Source organism: Rhipicephalus sanguineus, chromosome 7 (genome assembly GCF_013339695.2).
Source record: "Rhipicephalus sanguineus isolate Rsan-2018 chromosome 7, BIME_Rsan_1.4, whole genome shotgun sequence".
Classification (NCBI taxonomy): domain Eukaryota; kingdom Metazoa; phylum Arthropoda; class Arachnida; order Ixodida; family Ixodidae; genus Rhipicephalus; species Rhipicephalus sanguineus.
Window position 1 is genome coordinate 138679858 of NC_051182.1, and position 19584 is coordinate 138699441.

The window sequence follows — 19584 nt, forward strand, 5'->3', positions numbered from 1 at the left end:
CCCTGCCTGAAAGGATGTTGTACAAAGCGAAGGAAGAGGTCGCAATGGTTGCCATTTCAGTTAAAAAAGGAAATCGACAGTTTTTTTCTGAATTCTTTTCTGAGCCACCAGCCTGCCCTTTTATCGGGTCACTTCCGTGACGGACATGATCGGCGTTAATCCTTGTAGATCCGGCAAATGAAACACTTCGTATTAAAAACTCGCGGTTGGCCTCCAGGGCGAAGCATCGAATTCGACAGCAACCGAATTGGATGGGCTCTACGAAAAATGTCGTTTCTGTGTAGTGATTCGTTATTTTAAATCTGCGCTAAAGGCCAGCTCAGTACTGTGAAACTTGAGGAAGTGCGTTTGCACGGACACCCGATTCCCGTTCGTAGAGTTGTCACTGCTCCGTTTCGGAAACTCGATACATCAATGTTTGAGGTAAGCATGTAGGGGTTTCCCCGGCACGACTAGATCTTGTTAGGGAGATTCGCAACTCGGTATGCGATATGCGCGACTACTTTTTCCTGCGCTTTATCGAGTTGCTGCTTGTTACGGCAGTTGAGATACGTGTCGTCTGCAGCGAGTTCCGTCTGGTTGTTTCCCTTCCATTTAGTGAGAAGCGCCGGTGGGAGGAGCAATCGCTCGCTCCCTGAGGGGTAGCGCTCTCACTTGTGCGGCTCGGGTGGTCAGCCGCAATGTTATACTAAGTGTTTTTAGCGATTTGAGTTATTTATTGCGATTCTTCTTGGTTATTCTGTTAATTATGATTTTTTCACCTTTTCGTTTATTTTAACCCGGTTTTGGCATTGCTAGCTTTGTTTTAGGCCTGTATTCAGAACTAATTGTGAGCGTGACCATGCGACATGAGCACTGGATGGGGAGAAGTTGGCTAAAGGAGGAAGATGGCAGACGCTCAATAATCGGAATTAGATATAGTGAAGACAGCCATTGGTGCTCTATGTCATGAGACATCAAGAAAGGACTGTCACGTGAAGGGTGAGCTCGCAGGTATGCCAGTGCAGCTGGAAAGCAAATAAAGATCAAAGATGTCGGGCCATCGGATTGGTCGTCATCCATTTGTTCGATTCGACGCTCATTCTGACAACGTTGGTGTTAGAGCAGCGAATAGTTCTTCATTAGCAAAAATAAGTAATTTGACAGAATTGTGATGACTCTGCATAAATAGTTAAACGTACAGAACTCATTCCATTATCCCACTCGACACGTCCCTGCTAGAAAAGTAAGGTAATAGGGTTGTCGTTAGTGCATGTCTCCGATTCATCATAATAGAGATGGAGTAATTAAAATGTTACAATACCGATGAGCTGCTCTATTCTCCATTTTCGCACGAAAACTAAAGTATCACGATGTTCGATGCGTGGATAATTTAATTATTGAATGTACCATCTACAAGAGAAAAACAACATCGTTATGATTGCGCGTAGCCAGGGACAAGTATCTATAAACGTGGCCAGGGATGGGGGTTTTTGGGAGGTTTCAACCCCCCTCCCCCTAAAATTTTCAGTTTTGCCCGTACGCATATGAACACGCGCACGAACATACATAAAGATTAGTTGCCCCCCCCCTCCCAAGAAAAAAGGTTTCTGGCTATAGCCCTGATCGTTATGAATTGCTGCCGGAAATCCGTCAAATTGGATTTCACGGGACTTTTAATGGAGGTATTTAGTTGGAGCTAGTGCAGTGTCAGTAGGGTCTAGTGCAGTGCCTTGATCAAGTGGTCATATCACGTGTAACAGTACGCATACGTGAAATGACGAGGATGTTGAACATGCAGGGTGCTTTAAATTTGGTTCTCTTGATACTAGATGTACACTGATTTTTCCTTGTGCACCCCCAGACAAGAAAAGAAAAAGAAGCCGCGTTCACAGAGTAATGAAGAATTAAACGCTAACAAGAAATTACCAAGTAGAATGAGATAGTGCGTGATAAGCACAAGTGTCGTACGTTAGGTCTATGGTTGCCAAAGATTGATATAGACCTCAAAATATCGAGCAAACCAAAATCACGCTGACATTGGGCTTACTGGCAGCAACGAGGAAGGAAAGAACACGTATAGTTAAGCCTAACGACTGTATACGTGCCGCACAGCGCTCAATGTGATTCTAAAATGTTGCGCGATTTAAAGTTGGGTTCATCGAGGATTTTGGCACTGCACGCATCCGTACGCGCCAACGACGCGTTTTTCGGGAGGTAAGCAAAAAGAAAAAAAATAATAAGCAGGATCGAAATAAGGAGAAAGCCTTCGCCTGATAAAAAAAAAGCTTCGGCGCGCTCGTGTGCGTTGTAGCACCGCCCCACACAGCCGCTCGCATGGCGCGCACATGTCTTCAGCTTGAGACCGCCTGCACGAAGCCCCGGAAACAGCGGCCGCAGCTACGACTCGCTCCCAAATATGGAGTTCGCGCCGCAGTCCGCGCCCGTCGCACGATAGCGCCATCGCGGAAAACAACCTAGCTGGGTCGAGAGAAGGTTCAGCGTTTGTTTGCACAACGCGATGTAGGGGTGGGGAGGTTAGGGGAGAGTAGACTGGGCTGGTTCCGTGAGGGTCTCGGAAGGACAACCGCAATGAAAGAAAACAGAAAAAGCGATACGTATATACCCAGGAAAGAAAGAAAAAAAAATGTAACGACTTCGCACAAGTGGTTCGTGTACGTACTCGTCTCGGCTCACTTATGTGGGACGTCGTCGAGGGAAATCTGAGAAACTCGGTGCGCGTGCCGTCTCTGCTGCGCGTTTTTTTCTCCCATTTGGAAGTTTGCAAGGAAAAAGGGGGCTAGCTTCTACGTCCAAATTATTACTGCCAACTTGCCAAAAACATGACAGCTAGCTAAATACAAAACAAAACAATTAAGTCATTCGGTCAGTCTACCGGTCGTCTCAGTCAGCAGTCAGTCAGTCAGTCAGTCAGTCAGTCAGTCAGTCAGCAGGCAGGCAGGCAGGCAGCAGCAGGCAGCAGCAGGCAGGCAGGCAGGCAGGCAGGCAGTCTTTTTGGTCGATCAGCCATTCAGTCAATCAGTCCGCTGGTCAGTCAGTAGCCATTGATCGATCAGTCAGTCACTAAGACAGTCAGTCGGATCAGTCAGTCGGATTAGTCAGTCGGATCAGTCAGTCAGTGTGTCAAACACTCGACAAGCAAATCAGGGGGCAGGGCAGAGAGACAGAAAGACAAAAAACGTATTTATATCGTAGTAGTGGTTACGAATTCTGTTCTGTCTTTCCGACATGCGGGTCCTTACAATGTAAATTTGCTGATTAACATCACTATAGTTAGGATGTTATCATAGTGGCGATAAAGAACTCTCCGCACATTCAGGAAGCCTCTCCAATCGATCAATCAAGGAAATGTCTCGAGAACAGGAAACGTTTTGGATTGCACATTTGCCTATGTGCGGTCATAATACATTATCATGTCCAGACGTCATCCGCGATTAATTCTTAGCGAGCTGAAAAGCAAATTATTCCGCAATACACGGCGTGAGCGAGATTTTATTTATTTACGTAATCAAATAGTCTCTCAGGCTCCTACGTCGGTACAACGTGTGAGGGGGGAATGCAGTAAGGGTAATATCAGGAGCATGAGAACATAGTTATAGAATGCTTATTGAGTATTAGCACCGAACACTGGAATGTAAAAACATCGTTATACTATAGTTAATAACATATATCAGTAATTAGAAAAAATGGGCGTTACACCGCGGTGTTCATAACTAAATGAACAACGATTGCTGTGTGCACATGCTTATCGGAAAGCAAGAAGTCAGTGCCGACGGCAAAAAGAGGTTTTGTTCTTGTTTTCTTTTTTTTTTGTCTGAAGCATACAAAATGTTTAAACACCGGAAGTCACAGTTTCTAAAAATAGAAGAAAAAAATGGAGGCACGTGAATCATTTGCGACCAATTTCTAGTCTTTCCGGTAGCTCAGTCCCTCATTTATGCACATGTGGAATACAGTAAAACAGCGCAAAATAAAGACGTGTAAGAAACGTTATAATTTTGTCAAGATGTGCAGTGCCTGTCCGTTTTTGTCTAGTGTATTGGTGTTATTTCGCAAAAAATTTCATCGTGGCGCTTCCGTGTGCTCACACCAAAAGCAAAATCATTTAAGGCCGATCGAAAACATTTGAGTGTAGTTACAGTTGTGTCAACTAGAATGCTAGTGGTCCCAGAGACGCGCGCGATCGCTTCGCGTCGTCTGCTCCGGGAACGCGAGCAGACGACGCCGCCAACGGCGTGTTTCCCGCCAGCGCCGCCGCGAATATAGGAGGGCGCTGCCGTCGGTGCAGTGCGGCGAAGCCATTCAAAGATGGGGGTGCGCTAAGTGGAGGGAGGCACCTCGCGTGCGCGGGTTTTCGGTGTGTCGGTGTATTGTGTTTTAGTGTTTAGCCTTTATGATATTTTTTTTACGCTCTGACATGTGTCTTCTTTTGCCTTCGCCAGGGGCGTAGCCCTTATTGTTTCATAGGCGCCGTGCGTAGAGGTTAGCATGTAGCGTGATCGCGACACAGTCGTGGGAGATCAGGCCCTTCGACGTTGATCGGATGGCACTGAGCCGCAAAAAACAGCGGATGAAGCAGCCAGACTACATGGAGAACGGCGACGGCAGCTACAAGACGAGGACTTTCGTCTTCGAATCGCACAAGGAGTCCCTCACTGTCAAGATCATCGAGGTAAAAAAAGTGGGGGCCGGCGCGTTGTGTTATCGCGGTGTTATCAGTTTGAGCGGCGATAGGGCGCGCTGCGCGCGAAAGAAACGCGACGCTCTAGCAGCAGTTTCGGTTTCGGACATCTTGTTGATGCGTGCAACCGGTTGCCTTTTAATTCGATTTGGCATCGGTACACGTATGGCGCGCGCAGGCTCCGTACGAGCTAAAGAAAAAAAAATGGAAGCAGGAACTCTAAATCTCGCGCTTAAAGTAGCGTTAATTCTGCTCCGATCCAGCGCTAATTCTGTGGTTAATGTCGCGCTAATGTGTAGTTCTTGTGTAGGTCTCATGTGGTGTAGTTCTAAATCCCCGCAAAGGTTGTTTTTATGTACGTCTCGGTGTAGTTCTAAAACCTGCGCTTAGTGCACCGTGAAACCTTAGGAAGTGCGTAGCACGGCCAACCCAGCGATTCTCTTGGCAACCGCGCGCTTGCCGAGGCGGTGGCGCCCTCTCTTGTGCGGCGCAGGTATCAGCCGGACGTTTCGAAAGCGTTTTTCGCGATTTTAGGTAAATTATTGCGAGTGATTCTTGGTTATTTCTGTAGATTATGTTATTTTGAACCTTGTTAGTTATTCACACTGGCTTTGAGCATTGTTAGCCACGTTTTAGGCCTGTATTGACTACTGCGTGGCCATGCCAAATGAGACAGTGGATGGTTGACAAGCGCGGTCCCTAAAGTGCTGCACACTTAAAAAACATACTTGGTACCGATCTTTATTATGTAACCTTCTAGCTGGCCTTCATGCCAGTTAGTGAATGAAACTGTACAATGTGCAAAATATGTGAAGGTGCTGAAAGACATGAAGATGGAGCATACTGGAAGACAACTGGCCTATGTGACATACACAACCACGTACACCGAATGTATTGGTGTTATATTTCTGGTTTATTTATTTATTTAGTCAGGTAATTCCAACCCCGCGAGGTATTACCGAGCGCAGTGGCACAAAAAATATTCACAGCATATCCACGGGTGAATGATGAAGAGCTTGGGCGAAGCTCCTGAAGCAATCATGGTTACACCGTGAAATCTTCAGTAGTTTCACCCATCAGTAATTAAAGCGATAGCCCAGTACATCATCAAAGACGTGACAAACACTGTATATATTTATACAAGAAATTTTATTAATCGTAAGTGGTAGCTAGACGTGGCTTCCGTTCCCCCTTCATTATAACGGCTTTATGGTCGGTGAAGTAATGGATTGGTGATGGATCGTAGTGGGATGTTTGCAAAGACGAAGTAGTGGGCAGTTTGCAAAGGATCGGTGATGGGTCATTTGGGATGTTTGCAAAGACGAAGGAGTGGGCAGTTTGCAAAGGTGGTTACACCGGACAACGGAGACGTGACAAGGTTAGACTAAGAGGAGCTTCGCCCCTAAAACAGAAAAGAATAAAGAACGGTAATAGCGACTAGTGCATTTTCTTACACATGACGTCCAACTGCAGGCATGTAGAAAGCAATGTCTGTAATGAAACGATAGAGGAAGGCTGGTGACTCCCAGTCGACGGTGGTTTTTTAGGACGAATTATTAATTACATTTGGTACACCAGGACTGCACACCTACTTTGCGGTGACAGTCGATATGCAATCATGTTACAAGGGGCAGAAGGAAAGTAATTGTTTGAAATTTCCACGAAAGACGTACGTTTTATGAAATTCACGCAATTGTGCTTTACGATGCCGTATAACAAGATTACGAAGGTTTTACTTTTGTTTTCTCTGGGTGATGCTCAATTTGTGCAAGTAATTAGGTACAAAGGCTGGCATCGTAGAATTAATGCTGGGAAATGTTTGAAGAGACTCATTTTCACTATACAGCACAGCATATCATTGGAGTGATGAGCAGCTTGCCTATATATGCTTGTATATTCAGTCGGGGCCGTGGTTCAGTGAACCTGATGTCCCCAAAAACTGATGCCGTCTAAATTGAACGAAAGTGACACCGCTACTAAAGCTGGTACCCTAGATGGTAAGTGAAGGTAATAGAGGGTAGCGAAAGTGATGCTAGCGCTCAAGTTGGTATGCCCGAAATGGACCAAAACTCCAAAGTGACTGTTTTATGTTGAGAGTGATGCTTGCACTGAAGCTGATGCCCAGGCATAAACGATTGGAGAAGTGAAGCTAATTATGTAACCATTTTGGCCAGAGCGGCAAAAGGTGGCAGTGAAAGCGAAGTCAGCACTACAACTGGTATCCCCAAAAGTGGTCATAATGAGTGATCATTCATGGCAAAAGCGAAGCTGTCGCTTATTCTAGCATCATCAAAAGTGACAGAAAGGGATTGATGGCAGTGAAAGTAAATCCAGCACTAAAACTGTTATCACTGGTAGTGATTGAAGATGATTGATAAAAGAATGAAATCACTCGCCTTAAGTTCATGTTTAAAATTTAAGGGCAAGTTAAATAGCCCTACGAGCGACTATATTTAATTTTCTTCTGGTTAATCCACAAGGCAGTGACATCCTTTTTCGTTAGTTTCATTTCAATCCAGAAAAAAACGTTTGTAAATATTATTTTTTCCCCAAACTGTAACAAAATAGAATGACCGCGATGTACACATAGTCACTGAAGTTGACATTGGCCAACTTCAGGCTCTTGTTGAAGTGTAACTCTGTTATTTGCATGACCAAATGCTTCTGTGTGCTGCTTTACTATGTAAAATATTGATTTTTCACATTGTTATTGACTGTTATATTGTTTTATATTGCCTGAATTTATTATGTGGGCTAACAGATTTTGTTATGTGCTCTGTGCCACCCTGCAAGAACCCCTGTCATAGAGGTTAGATGTATTGTAAAAAAATTAATTAAACAATTAAATAAGAACAAATGTCGTGATGCTATCACTAAAACTGCCATCCTTGGGAAGTGACAAATGGCAGTAAACATGGAACGACTACTTAAGCTGGTGTTCTTGAAAGTGATCAAAAGTGATAGATGGTTGCAAGGACGAAACCACCAGCATAACTGTCGTTCCCAATAGTGACATATGAAATCAAATGAAACGAAAATGTTTTATTCAGACGTAATTACAGAGAATGTGTACAAAACTTGGACCAGTAGCCTAAGTGCCTAGTAGCTGGTCCAGCATAGAAAGTACGTAAAGGTTAGCAACGCACATGATTAGTCATGAAATGATAGGTTTTATACATATGCAGTTTTAATGATATACAGGTCTACAGAGGAATATGTGTTACAATTCACAAGACAAGAAAAAGCATTTACAAGCAAGGTTAATGTTACGCGTAGTTCTTATTTCGAGAGGCACAGTGTTCCGGGTTACAGCTCTGAAGAATTCTAACACTAGTTCGTCATAAACATTGTTACAGAGGAAGGTCTAACTTAGGGTGACTTGCTTGCCTGGTGTTTGCACGTGAGGCCCTGCTTGTAGCTAGTTATAGTTTGTATAGTGAGAACTATGTGTCAAAACACATGCATCCCGTCTCGTGTGTGTTGCAGATGATGGACCCGAGTTACGGCATGTACGTCTGGCCCTGCAGTCCCGTTTTGGCCCAGTACCTCTGGTTCAACCGGGAGCACATCAAGGGCAAACGCATTCTCGAGGTGAGTGTCTTTCTATACGTAAGGATTAGAAAAAAGTTCCATTTTCAGCTGGATTATTGAAGTGGAATTCAGCTCAAAGAGGATGAATGTCCTGCTGGAGCTTTGTCAGTTCCCGGCTGGAATTCGGCCATATTCCAGCCAGATATCTTCGACTTCAAGCTGAGTTTAGTGCTGTATAGTAGCTGAATTATCGAACCGGAAATTGTTCCAGCTGGAAATAGAAATTCTTTCATCGTGGATCATCTACAACTAGTGCATAATTTCCCTGTGTCCTTCATTCCAACCTCCCAGCCACTCGTAACATGCATGATAATGACTGATGTAGTTTTACGATGCCAAAATCTGAAATTCATTACCTCATGAGGTATAGATAGCTAACAATTTTTGTCTTCTGTTAGAAAAAAATTCTCAGACACGTGATTTTCCTTCAGTTTTCTTCTCAGATTGTTAGTCACTTGACACGAACTTTTGTAATATATATTGATTTATGTATAATATACTGTTGTTTTTGTTCCATGTGCATGTGTTTGCCTCACTGTTTTGTCACCAGGAAGTGGATATGCACCAAACTTTGCAGCTCCTGCCATTTGTATATTGACTATGGGCCAACGCAAGCCTTTGGCTGCTGGACCAACAGTTCTTTTGCACAAATTCATGTATCACTGGAAAAAAATTGAAATGTGTGAGAACTCGGCCATTGGTGTATCTAGGAGGGAAGTTTGGGGGGGGGTTCAAATCCACCTGAAATTTTGCAGTTTTGCATGTGTATATGTGTACACACACTCGTGCAAACACATGCAATATGAAGTATGGTTGAACACCCTCGCCCCCGCCCCCTCCCCCATAAAATTTCTAGTTATGCCCCTGAACTCAGCATAGCATAATTGTGACCACATTAAACAGAAACATTTTATAGACTTGCCGTGCGCACATTGTTTTGCACATGTTTGTGAAAACGCAGAGGCAACATTTGTGGCTTGATGCGTCCAAGGGCGTAATAGCGGCCATGGACGCGCTAGCGAAACTGGCACAGAGCCTTGACCTTGTTTGCTCCAAGTTTGTGGTCTTCGCCAGCGCATGGCTCAGGCCGCGCGTAGCTGTCAACACTTCCCCGTCGTGTGTGCCCCGAGATAACCTCACTGAATCTCTACGAATGACTCGCCATTGTTCATTGTCTGCCTGCGTTAATTTCTGTTTATTATCACTCGCGCTTTGCTGCTGCATGCGTGTAGTGCCATATTTTTGTGCTTATAATTACCTGCGCACAAAATTCAAGACACTTCTGTGATTTCGAAAAGAAGGCATAAGGTGGGGGGGGGGGGGGCAAAATATGTGTAAGTTTTGCCTTGTAGTGTATATTTTAATATATACCACTTTGTAATGCATGCTGCAGTGAAACCCAAGTTGAGTGTGTCAGATTGGTGTATAAGAGGTGAACAATTCGTGAACACGGGGTGTCACTGGAGTTGAAGTTTCGACAAGTGGACTTACCTTCTGCATGGTTGCAGTCTTGATGACGACAAGTTCGCTTGTTGAAATGTCGGCTACAGTGGCACCCCGCGTTCACAAATTTTCATCTCTTCAAGCTTCCATCGTCTCCTCAACTTCTGCCTTTTTTCTGAAATCTGTTTTTAATGCACACTCCCACATTTTTTACCTAAGACCTGAATTTTTTGTAGCTGGTTGTACTCACAAAGATGTGGTAATATTTACATTTCACACGCGGAGGACTTACAGATAGTTGGCAGTTGAATTCACTGAGGTCCCTTGTTTCAATATTGCGTGTTGGTGAGCTAGCTAGTTGATATAAGAGTGGGAATCGAACAGCACCGGAAACTGTTTCTTCCCTGTACTGCACCACGTTCGGTCTTTCTATTTATGCAGGAAGTACTGGCACTGCCTTTTGCACCAGAAGTTTGGTGCAGTCACAAAGTTGACACACTCATTTATGAGTAATATGTCTCGACATAGGGATGTGATTTGAAGTAAGTAATGTGTGACAATTCGAGTACGTGCATATGAAAAATGAGTGAGTGCCGGTAAATGTGAATATGAACGAAAGTCGGCGATGACGATTTTGAATGGACGCGAGTATGTATGTGAGAGATTGTCATTGAGTTGTGGTAGGTATATGAACATGAGTAAGTGCAAGTGCTGAACTTGTAGCGCACCAGCGTGGGCTACAAGAATCCAACCAGGAAAAAACAACGACGACGAGGCAACCAGCACAAGACAGTTGTGCGAGTTCTTGTTCGCGTCTGTGTAAATGGTTCCAGATGAAATACATAATTTGTGGTCTCACAGCATTGACATCTGTCTGCCTGTTACCACGAACTCTTTATGGGTTGATCAGCCCGAGGAGCAGAGGATGGGCGGATCTAGGCTTCTTATTTCACCGAGTCGCTTGGAGAATTTTCTGTTCGGCTGTCGCGTTTTTTTGTCTTATTCATGTTTTTCCTGGAAATAATAGTTATTTTTAGTCCTCTTCACGCTCACTGATAGCGCGTTTGTCCGATGACTTTCTGAGTTGAGCATTGAAATCAAATACACGTTGGGGAAGTTAACAAGTATCGTTGGCACTGGCAAATGTGCATACGAACACAGTGGACACTACCCTGGAGACTATGTTAAAAGTAAATATGTGCTTTCGTTCACAGTTGCGCGCATATTTTCTAATGTATTTTTGCTGTTTAATATAATTAATATTATCTTTTACGTTCCCTTTGTTTTGAGTGACTTTCTTGCAATTATGAAGTATTTTCAAGTTTGAGAAAACTAAACTGCTCCTTCTTTTGGGCTTCTTTGCAAAAGCCATGCCACTTTTCTTGGGCTTCTTTTGGGATGATTATTCACTTAGTATCAGCTCAGCAGCACCTGGCAACTTTGTTAAGGAGGAGCACGAGTTTCCAATGAGTTTGAATGTGCACAGGTAGAATCGGGTGCTCACTATACAGTAAAACGGCTGTATAATGAAGCGAGAGGTACCACGGTAATTCTTTGTTATGCATGTCACTTATACGCCTCGTGAACTTTAATGACCCCAATGAAGCAGATAAGCACACCAAGAGAAAAAAATGTTTATTCGAAGTTGGCGAATTTCTTCTGCCCAGTAGTACGACTTACTGAATGCGCAACCACCACTGACCTGATGACACCGACATACAGGGAGTGCTTCTGCACGTAATCAGGGAGTGAGGAGAGAGAGATACATACGTACATACCACATCAAACCACAACGCTGCACCACAGAACATGGAGGATTTTGCCAATCTTATTCATCCATTTTTATTCATCTTCTTTATTTTTGTAGTTCTTAAATGTTAGCGCCAAATGACCTTGCAGCCCCATTGATCCGTTTCTTCTTCTGGCTGCTGCACATTACATGTGTGGCTAAGCATGTTGTTTATAAAACAACAATTCAACGATTCAGAATGTACGTAGGAATTGCTTCGTTAAATAGGCAAATTCGCAGTACTGGTCTACACTGTAGTGGCATTCAGAATACATAGGAGAGGCAGTAATCCAGCCAGGCCACATGACATGCCTCATTGTACAGACTATTTCGCATTAAAAACTGCGTTCGACCGTACAAGAATATTGGTTAGTGAATATCAGTGAGCATCTGTGCACTCCACCAACATGTGGTGCCATGTACCATGAAAACAGCGCTTTTATCAGTTAGCCACGACAGAATCCTCAATGACAGGCATATGCGTGTGCACAGGGGGGGCGTAGTCACCTAAGAGGGGGGTGCAAATCTGCCCTATACATTGAGCCCCCTAGTCACCCTAGTCACCTAGTCACCTGATGGGGTTCCCCATCAAAGGGGGAGGGGGCGTGAAATCTGCCTCGTACATTGACTCAGTAGGGGGGGGGGAATGCGATGAACCTTCGCCCCCCCTGATGGGGAACCCTGCGCACGCCTATGATGACAGGCATCATTGATTGAGTGCTTTGATACAGATCGGTGCTGGCACCGGCTTGCCGGGGATCCTGGCAGCTCTGTTGGGAGCCCGGGTGACCCTGTCGGACAGCTCGCCACTGGGCCTCAAGAACTGCCAGCGCAATGTGGAGGCCAACGGGCTGACGGCCAACGAGGTGCCCGTGGTCTCCATCTCCTGGGGACTCTTCAACCCGGCCCTCTTCCAGCTCGGACCCATTGACATCATCCTGGGATCCGACTGTTTCTATGACCCCAAAGGTATTGGCTCATCAAAGCTAATGGATGTTCATGTTTAGAGCACTCACGGGACTTCAAATATTTGTCAGGTCTCAGATACCCTTGCTCTGCCATAAATAACAACTGTGAGTGTATACAGCGTGCACCAGCTAACTCTAGACAGAGTTTAAAAATATGCCGATGCACTTTATGACGACACAAGCAAGTGGGTGTTGCCAATTATTTTGCAGAGTAAGTCACACTATTTTTCACCTTTTGATTAATTGCCCAATTAGCCTAGATTATTTTTCTAACTTCTTAAGCAACAAAGCTGGGTGCTAAATCTCAATTACAAGGTTGTAGATCGGTTTTCAAAACGTTTGATTAGACAGTTTCTAACTTTTTATCTATTGAGTATTAGGTATTTTCTTCTTATTGCAGGCGCGCACGAAATAGGAACAAATACCACATCACATGTCCACCCTCGCCCCATAATTGTTAGTTAATAAATCTTGCTTTATTAAGCAACTAATCAGAACACAAAATATAATGGGACTTCCTCCATGAAACAGCCAGCAACATGCATTTGGTTGCTTCGTCACAAAGCATGTCGGCATACTTTTTAAACTCTTCCTAAGTTAGCTGGGGCACCCTGCATATTTAAATTCCTGTATATTTATATGAATACTCTTTTGACACTTGCCTTGTTTCAGACTTTGAGAACATCATTGTCACCGTGTCCTACCTGCTGCACCAGAACCCTCACGGGCGCTTCTGGTGCACCTACCAGATACGAAGGTGAGGGCCCTTGTGTTCAATGCCTATATTTAATATTGTTTAATATTGTTGGGTCCCAGAAGAATGCTTTTGTGCAGTACTCATGGACTGAAACGAGAAAATTTAGTGCTAGGTAATGCTTGTTCTTTCGTTTCCAGCATCTACAGGTCGTGTCATATCGGCGTAATTTTGACTCGAACATGTACGTCAGAGCCAACCTTAACTATTCACTTCGTGCGCCACGGATGACGGCGCTGCGAACGGCACTCCGGTGACGCAGAGGGGGGGATTCAGCTTTTGTCGTCTGCTAGGCTCTGGCTAGAACAGCAGCATTTTAGTTATAGTTCGCTTGCGTCGCACGGCGTTCCTTGACGGCTAGATGTATTTTCTTCTAGTAATACATCTTTAAAAGGCTGCCAGCATTACAGGAGGTTAAGAAACGTTAACAACTGACATATCTTCTATATACTCACAGCCATCGCGGACAGGATCATGCCGCTGGGTTAGTAGCATAACTCAATGGGTTGGATGGCATTGAAATAGCTTACGTGAAAGCGCGAATGTCCCGCCAAACAAGTTAAGGAGAGTCTGCGCTGCTTTGGAAGCGAAGCACAATCAATTTTACGGCTTATTCGCTAAAGTTAGCGTTGCGTAAACAGACTTGAGTTCAACGAAAATTCACACTTCACTACCAATTGTAGCCAGGTGGACCTGTGTACACAAAACGTTTGCCAACAAAATAAAATTGATAAGTTCACCGACTAGCGGGTTATTGTGGACAACTAGCGTAGATTGGGCAAATTGGATGCACATTAAAACTTGTTACACATACTATCGGCTCCAAATGAAACGCCAGCAATGGTGTGTGTGGTACATTTCGCACCCTTATGATTAGAGATAGATACAATCCTGCGGTTTGCCGCTCGTGAGCCACATTCATGCTTTCGATCACGCATTGCTGCCTAATCGGGTGTGTGGGCCTGTCAGTGGTGATGGCAGGACAGTGTGCACTATACAGTTCCTGATGCTTGGGCAACGCGCTCTGCTGTTCACGTTTCATTTGACACCGATAGTACAGCTTGGTAAACCCGAACTGAAGACGATGTAAACGAAGGCATGTGTGTTACTTAGCTCTAAATTGTCCCGTTTCATTAATCCGTGAGTACTGTACATGCTTGGCGTTAACCACTGTGTCGCTAGGTAGGCGAGTTTTCGTGTGACCTCATTTACAACTGGTAAAATATTGCAAGGCTACAGAGTGTTAAATTGGACTTATTTCTGTGGTTTACCTTCTGCATTTGGACAAATGTGAAAATGTGAAACGGTCGCACGTAGAAGGTGCTCGTTCAGCATTTGTTGCAAGAAACCAAGAGTGCTTTTTAATGCTGGTGGAAGAATTTTTACTACAGGGCACTTGCAGCGGCTTCACTGTCATGGATATAAAATTGGGGAGGTTAGTTTTACTGTCGACTTCGTATACTGTGGCTGGAAATCTGTGAGGCCAAAATGGGGGGGGGGATAGGGACACACTCCCCGTTTTTTAATCTCTGGTGTCAAGAATAGAACGTAGGGATAGACGCGAATGACAAGAGAAGCTGCACCACCCACGCTTCACTGAAGTAGTGAGCAAGTATTTATCCATCTTGTCACCAATATTAAAGGGGTGGTGCCACCAAATTTGTGGCTTGCGCGTTCTTTGCTGTAAGTGTTTCCTATAGCTCCAGGAAGCATGATGCATGCACCAAAATTCATGTATTCTCGCTAAATAATTTAACGTCGTCTTTTGATGTGGACAACCTTCGGTTTCGGTTTCTGGGCGCCGAGGTTGGGCAGTATGTGCAACGAACGCCAACGGAACACGATCGTGCAAGTGCTCCGGCTTCGCATCGCCTCATGGTCCCCTTTAGCGGGAGATGGCGTAATTTTCTAAACGTTTGCTGTGTCCGACCCTTCGTGTGGAGTGTCCTTGCATACAGAGAAAACCCACAACAGGCTTGTTATAGCCTCAAAATTTGATGGCACCACCCCTTAAACGAATGTTGAATTCACGCTGTATCTTTCAAATGTGAGAGGGGGCTTGTTTAGCTGGGACATACATAGACTGCAGCCAGGGCTCTCCTCAGAAATTTTTTTAGGGATGGACATCTTTAGAGGGGAGATGGGATATTAAGTTTAGGAATTTCAAGTTTTCAAACTTCCTGTTTTCGACACACATCCACATTTCATTTCTGGCTGCGCAGTCGGGGCATCTGTGACATGTATAGAAAATGGAAGCCAGGGCGCTTGTGTTCTAGCACTGGCTCTGGAGTTGGCGATCTTTGAAACCACAAGGCCACCTGTTCAGGCTCCTTTTTTTACCTAACCAGGTGGTGGGAGGCATGGCTCGCTGGCATTGCGTGCACACTTGCTATTTATTGGTTCTTCAGGCGCAAATTTCAAAGGACAGTCGGTGTGGTTGGTGGTCTATTGAAAACGGTGAACCAGAGCGGTGAAGCGGAGTGGCGGGGAGTGTTTGCCCCGTCGCATGCCGTGGAGAGAACCCTGACTGCAGCCATAGAATACATGGACAGCAACCTGAGTGGCTTCTAACTGAATCTTTGCCTTACTTCTAGTGCGGACTACTCGATGGAAGGCCTGCTCCGGCAGTGGAATTTGGTCTGCGTCCAAGTTCCGCTCGAAAACTTTGAGGCAGACTCGCCCAACCTCGCCGGCTCGGGCCTCCCGGGCTCGCACACTATCGAGATGCTCGTAATGAGCGTCAACACAACCGTGGAACCCGCTGCCTCGGACAAGACGAAGACGTGAAGAAACAAACTTGCGCGGTGCGTGGCGTCCACTGGCAGCGGGAAGAAAAATGTAGCAGTGACGGCTGAAGTGCGATGCCGTTGTCAACGACGTCGTGCGTCAAACATCTTCCCAACCGTAGTCATGGCGTTTGTTTTGTTTCCACTTTCTCACCCACTTCCCTAAGAATATGTCAAAGATGCGCCCTCAATCTGGTATCTCAACCCTCAACCAGGTATCCTCAACCTACGTTGCACCCTCAACCAGGTATCCTCGACCAGCATGTGACCTCAACCTACATTGCACCCTCAACCAGGAATCAGGATATCTGTACAACACATCTGGATGCCACTAGCTTGCGGCTGTGTGGATGTGTATACTCAACCGCGTGTCCTCAACCAGGATGCAACCTCATCCAGGTATCCGTGTAACTGTATGACACGTCTGGACGCCACTCGCGTGTGGCTGCGTAGACTTCTCTTGCTGCATGCAAGTTTTGCTTTGATTTCCCGCAAACATGCCAAGTTGTCTCGGTGTGCCACTAAGAGGTTCGGTCTTGGAGGTAGTGTACAAAGATGCTGATATATGTACGTATTTGTGCCACATTCCCAACGTCTGAACGTTGTTGACATCCGGGCATAGAGGTGACTTGTTCCTGTCTTAATGATGTGAAAGTCTAGCTTCAATTGGCCATGAACTGGCCAAGCTGTCATTGTACATGACCGTTTTCGGGGCGCTGAACAGTTGACTGAACGAATGAGGACACCCCGCTAAAATTGGGACTTGGATCTGAAGCCAGCTACATACATAGCCAAAGCCAGTGCAATTTAGTTTTTTCTTGAAAAGAGCAATGTGTCAAAGTTGAAAACCAATTGCCATAGTCTGTCACGTACATCAAGTGAATTTTGCAGTTTCTTGTTTGGGTCATTTGCACACAGTGATACGATAGAAGGTTCTTGCGTGGTTGAAACATATGCTATTGGTCGTTCACCACTGGGAGATATGTTTTGATGATCTCTTGGCTCTCAGAACATAGACATATTTGCTGCCATAGTCTGTCACGTACTAACTGCTGTAGTCTGTCACGTACCTATGGTAAAAGTTTCCTAACTTGTTTCTTGTTCGGATGGTTTGCACGCGACAATTCGATAGAAGGTTCTTGTGTAGTCGAAACATAGGCAGTTGACTGTTATGCTGCTGGAGAATGTGTTTCGTCGGCGTAGACGTATCTGTTGGTGACTCTTGATCTGAGTGTCATAAGAAAACTTGAAATCGAGCTCGTTCTGGCCAGTGTGCAGGCGAATCACAGGCTTTGTGGAGTTGTGTCTTAATCGTTCTTGTCGCAGATATTTGAGATCCTTCCTGCTTGTTCTTGTGACTCCGTTTCCTACCACTTCGTTTTCGCGCTTTTCGCGTCTCCACTCGTTGGACCCAACCGTTACGAAGAAGCCCCCTGCCTCGGCGCATGCTGCCACGTTTTTCTTCAACAAAACACTTCGTGAGTGTTTCACGCACCTACACCACATTGCCTCTGCATTCTATCTTTCTCGTATTCACTTTGCCACGCGATGCTTTGATGCCTCCATTTCGGGGCTGACCGTGCCGTAACGATTGCATTTCTTGACCTTGTGAACTTGGCGTTGCTGTTCTGCGTGGTGCGCCATTACTGCGCCGCCATTTCTCGACATTCCCTACTGGGTATTCTTACACACAAGAAAAGTATTATCTGTGTGTTGTCAAGAAGGCAATCGTTAGTGTGTGCAACCACAGCTTCTAATATCAGTTGAATGTCTTTTATTGCCTGCCGCTTAGTTCTGCCTGTGACGTTAACGCAGCGTGGAGTGGTTTAAAGTAATCAACTTGCTCAGCCGTCTTAGGGGTGCGTCGTTATCCTGTCCGAAGGACCACCATAGGTGGCTTAACATTACGAATGCGATTGTGATAGCGTTTGCAAGTTAGCACTGAGTTGCAGTTGTGGGCAAGGAGTGAGACTTATTCGGGAGGTGAAATAGCGCTCGCTCGGGCATCTCGATAAAGTCACGGCGCCAGTGTGCCGTGTGAGTCGGCGTGCGGAGTTGCCAAAGCTTGCACACTTTCCCCAAAAGCTCGCCACTTTGAGATTATTTGATGGCAATTGATTGGCAGACGTTATCCGCTCTGGGATCGCTGCTGGCAGCTCGCTTCAAGTGCAGCATGGCATGTAATTAGTGCAATATTCGGCAATAACTGCCATCATAGTGTACGATATTCCTATTTCCCAGCGTACAGAATAAAGTCTTGGAAAGATGACAATGTACAACAGAACCTAGATCATACGTAAAAAAAGAAAAAAAAAGCACAATATCTGGAAAACATACAATACAAATTCACTCAAACATCGAGCGGTTTCGCTTGGTAATGATATAGCGAATGTTGGTGCCAGGAAATTGTATGAAACGAAAACGTATCACAGGATGGTATTGTGATCCTTGTGCACTGCGTCCATAGAAGAGCGTGTAAATGATTGTTACATGCTGGACGGGCCGTTTGTTATGCGTCGAAAAGTGCATTTCCTCCTCGCCCGGCTGTGACCCTGTTGTGCCAACCATGCATGCTATTCGTAGGCTGACGGTTTCCTCTCCACGAGTACTTCCTTCTTTGTGGTAGCGGGTGAGGAAGTTAAAGTGGTATTCTTTCGCATTCCAAACAGAGCTTGCTTACCACGTTCATGTTGCATGCACTGGGCCTGGTATTGACCAAGAAAAACTTTCATAATCAGCGTATGTTTGCCATTGTTGCAAGAAGCAGTGTCTCGCCACGGTCTATGTGGTTTTGGAGTGATTTCTAATTAACCATGTATGTGTTATGACACAGTGTATGTACATATGATCTATACGATGTTTGCTGCTTTTTTAAATCCTACGCTCTTATTACTGCCTCTCCGCATACTTGGCATGGCATCCGCACTTTTCGTGGCTGTGGCTTAATGATTTCGCGTTGAGCTCCCAAAACAGTAATACACTCCTTGCACAACCAATGGGAGCAGGCACTCACACACCCCATGCCAAAACCGTTGTTCACTACTGCCCATTTATAATAATTAACCATTTATAATCGGAATGCCGTAACTTTTGATGTGTAATGCTGTACGTGGATAGATATATAACAAAACCTGTTCATTGATTTCAAGTTCGCTACCATAAAGGCTGTTGGGGCACTCGAAGTTATACGCAGTGATGTTAAGGTTGCATTGCGAACATACAAGCCCCATTTGTTGACTGCTGTCATCTTAACACGTTTATTGTTAATGGTAAGGGTCTGCAGGCCTAGTGAAAAAGAAAAGCGATTAAAACGTGGCCGATAACTCAGTGACTGACAGTAGTCATGCTCCTATTAAATAATTTGTACACTGCTCGGGTGTTTAAAACAATTTCAACGACCACTTAGTAGTTACGACTACATAAGGCAAGTAACATTTGCCACTGTGCCACTGTGAAGTGATCTGCTCAGCACATCTGGTTAGAATGCAAGCATCACCACATTTTCCCAGAAAATAGTATTCAGACACCAGTTGCTGTACAGGTTGGTACCTAATCTCTAAATGTGTAAGAGC

At 45.0% G+C, this 19584-nt stretch overlaps 2 protein-coding genes across 2 annotated transcripts in view; one reads left to right on the top strand and one right to left on the bottom strand.

The window, feature by feature from the left end:
- Window positions 1-1776, bottom strand: part of LOC119399072 (epsin-2-like) — a 22919-nt gene extending 21143 nt beyond the window's left edge. Inside the window, exon 1 of the mRNA XM_037665888.2 lies at window positions 1752-1776. Within this exon, the coding sequence (XP_037521816.2) occupies window positions 1752-1776 (25 nt within the window). The remainder of the gene's footprint in view (window positions 1-1751) is intronic.
- Window positions 1777-4543: 2767 nt separating this feature from the next.
- On the top strand, window positions 4544-16054 carry LOC119400078 (histone-arginine methyltransferase METTL23). Its single transcript, XM_037667004.2, has 5 exons — window positions 4544-4672; window positions 8168-8272; window positions 12236-12473; window positions 13145-13229; window positions 15821-16054. Exons 1-5 carry the CDS (start codon window positions 4544-4546, stop codon window positions 16011-16013), a joined length of 750 nt encoding a protein of 249 aa, XP_037522932.1. The 3' UTR covers window positions 16014-16054.
- Window positions 16055-19584: the final 3530 nt, after the last annotated feature.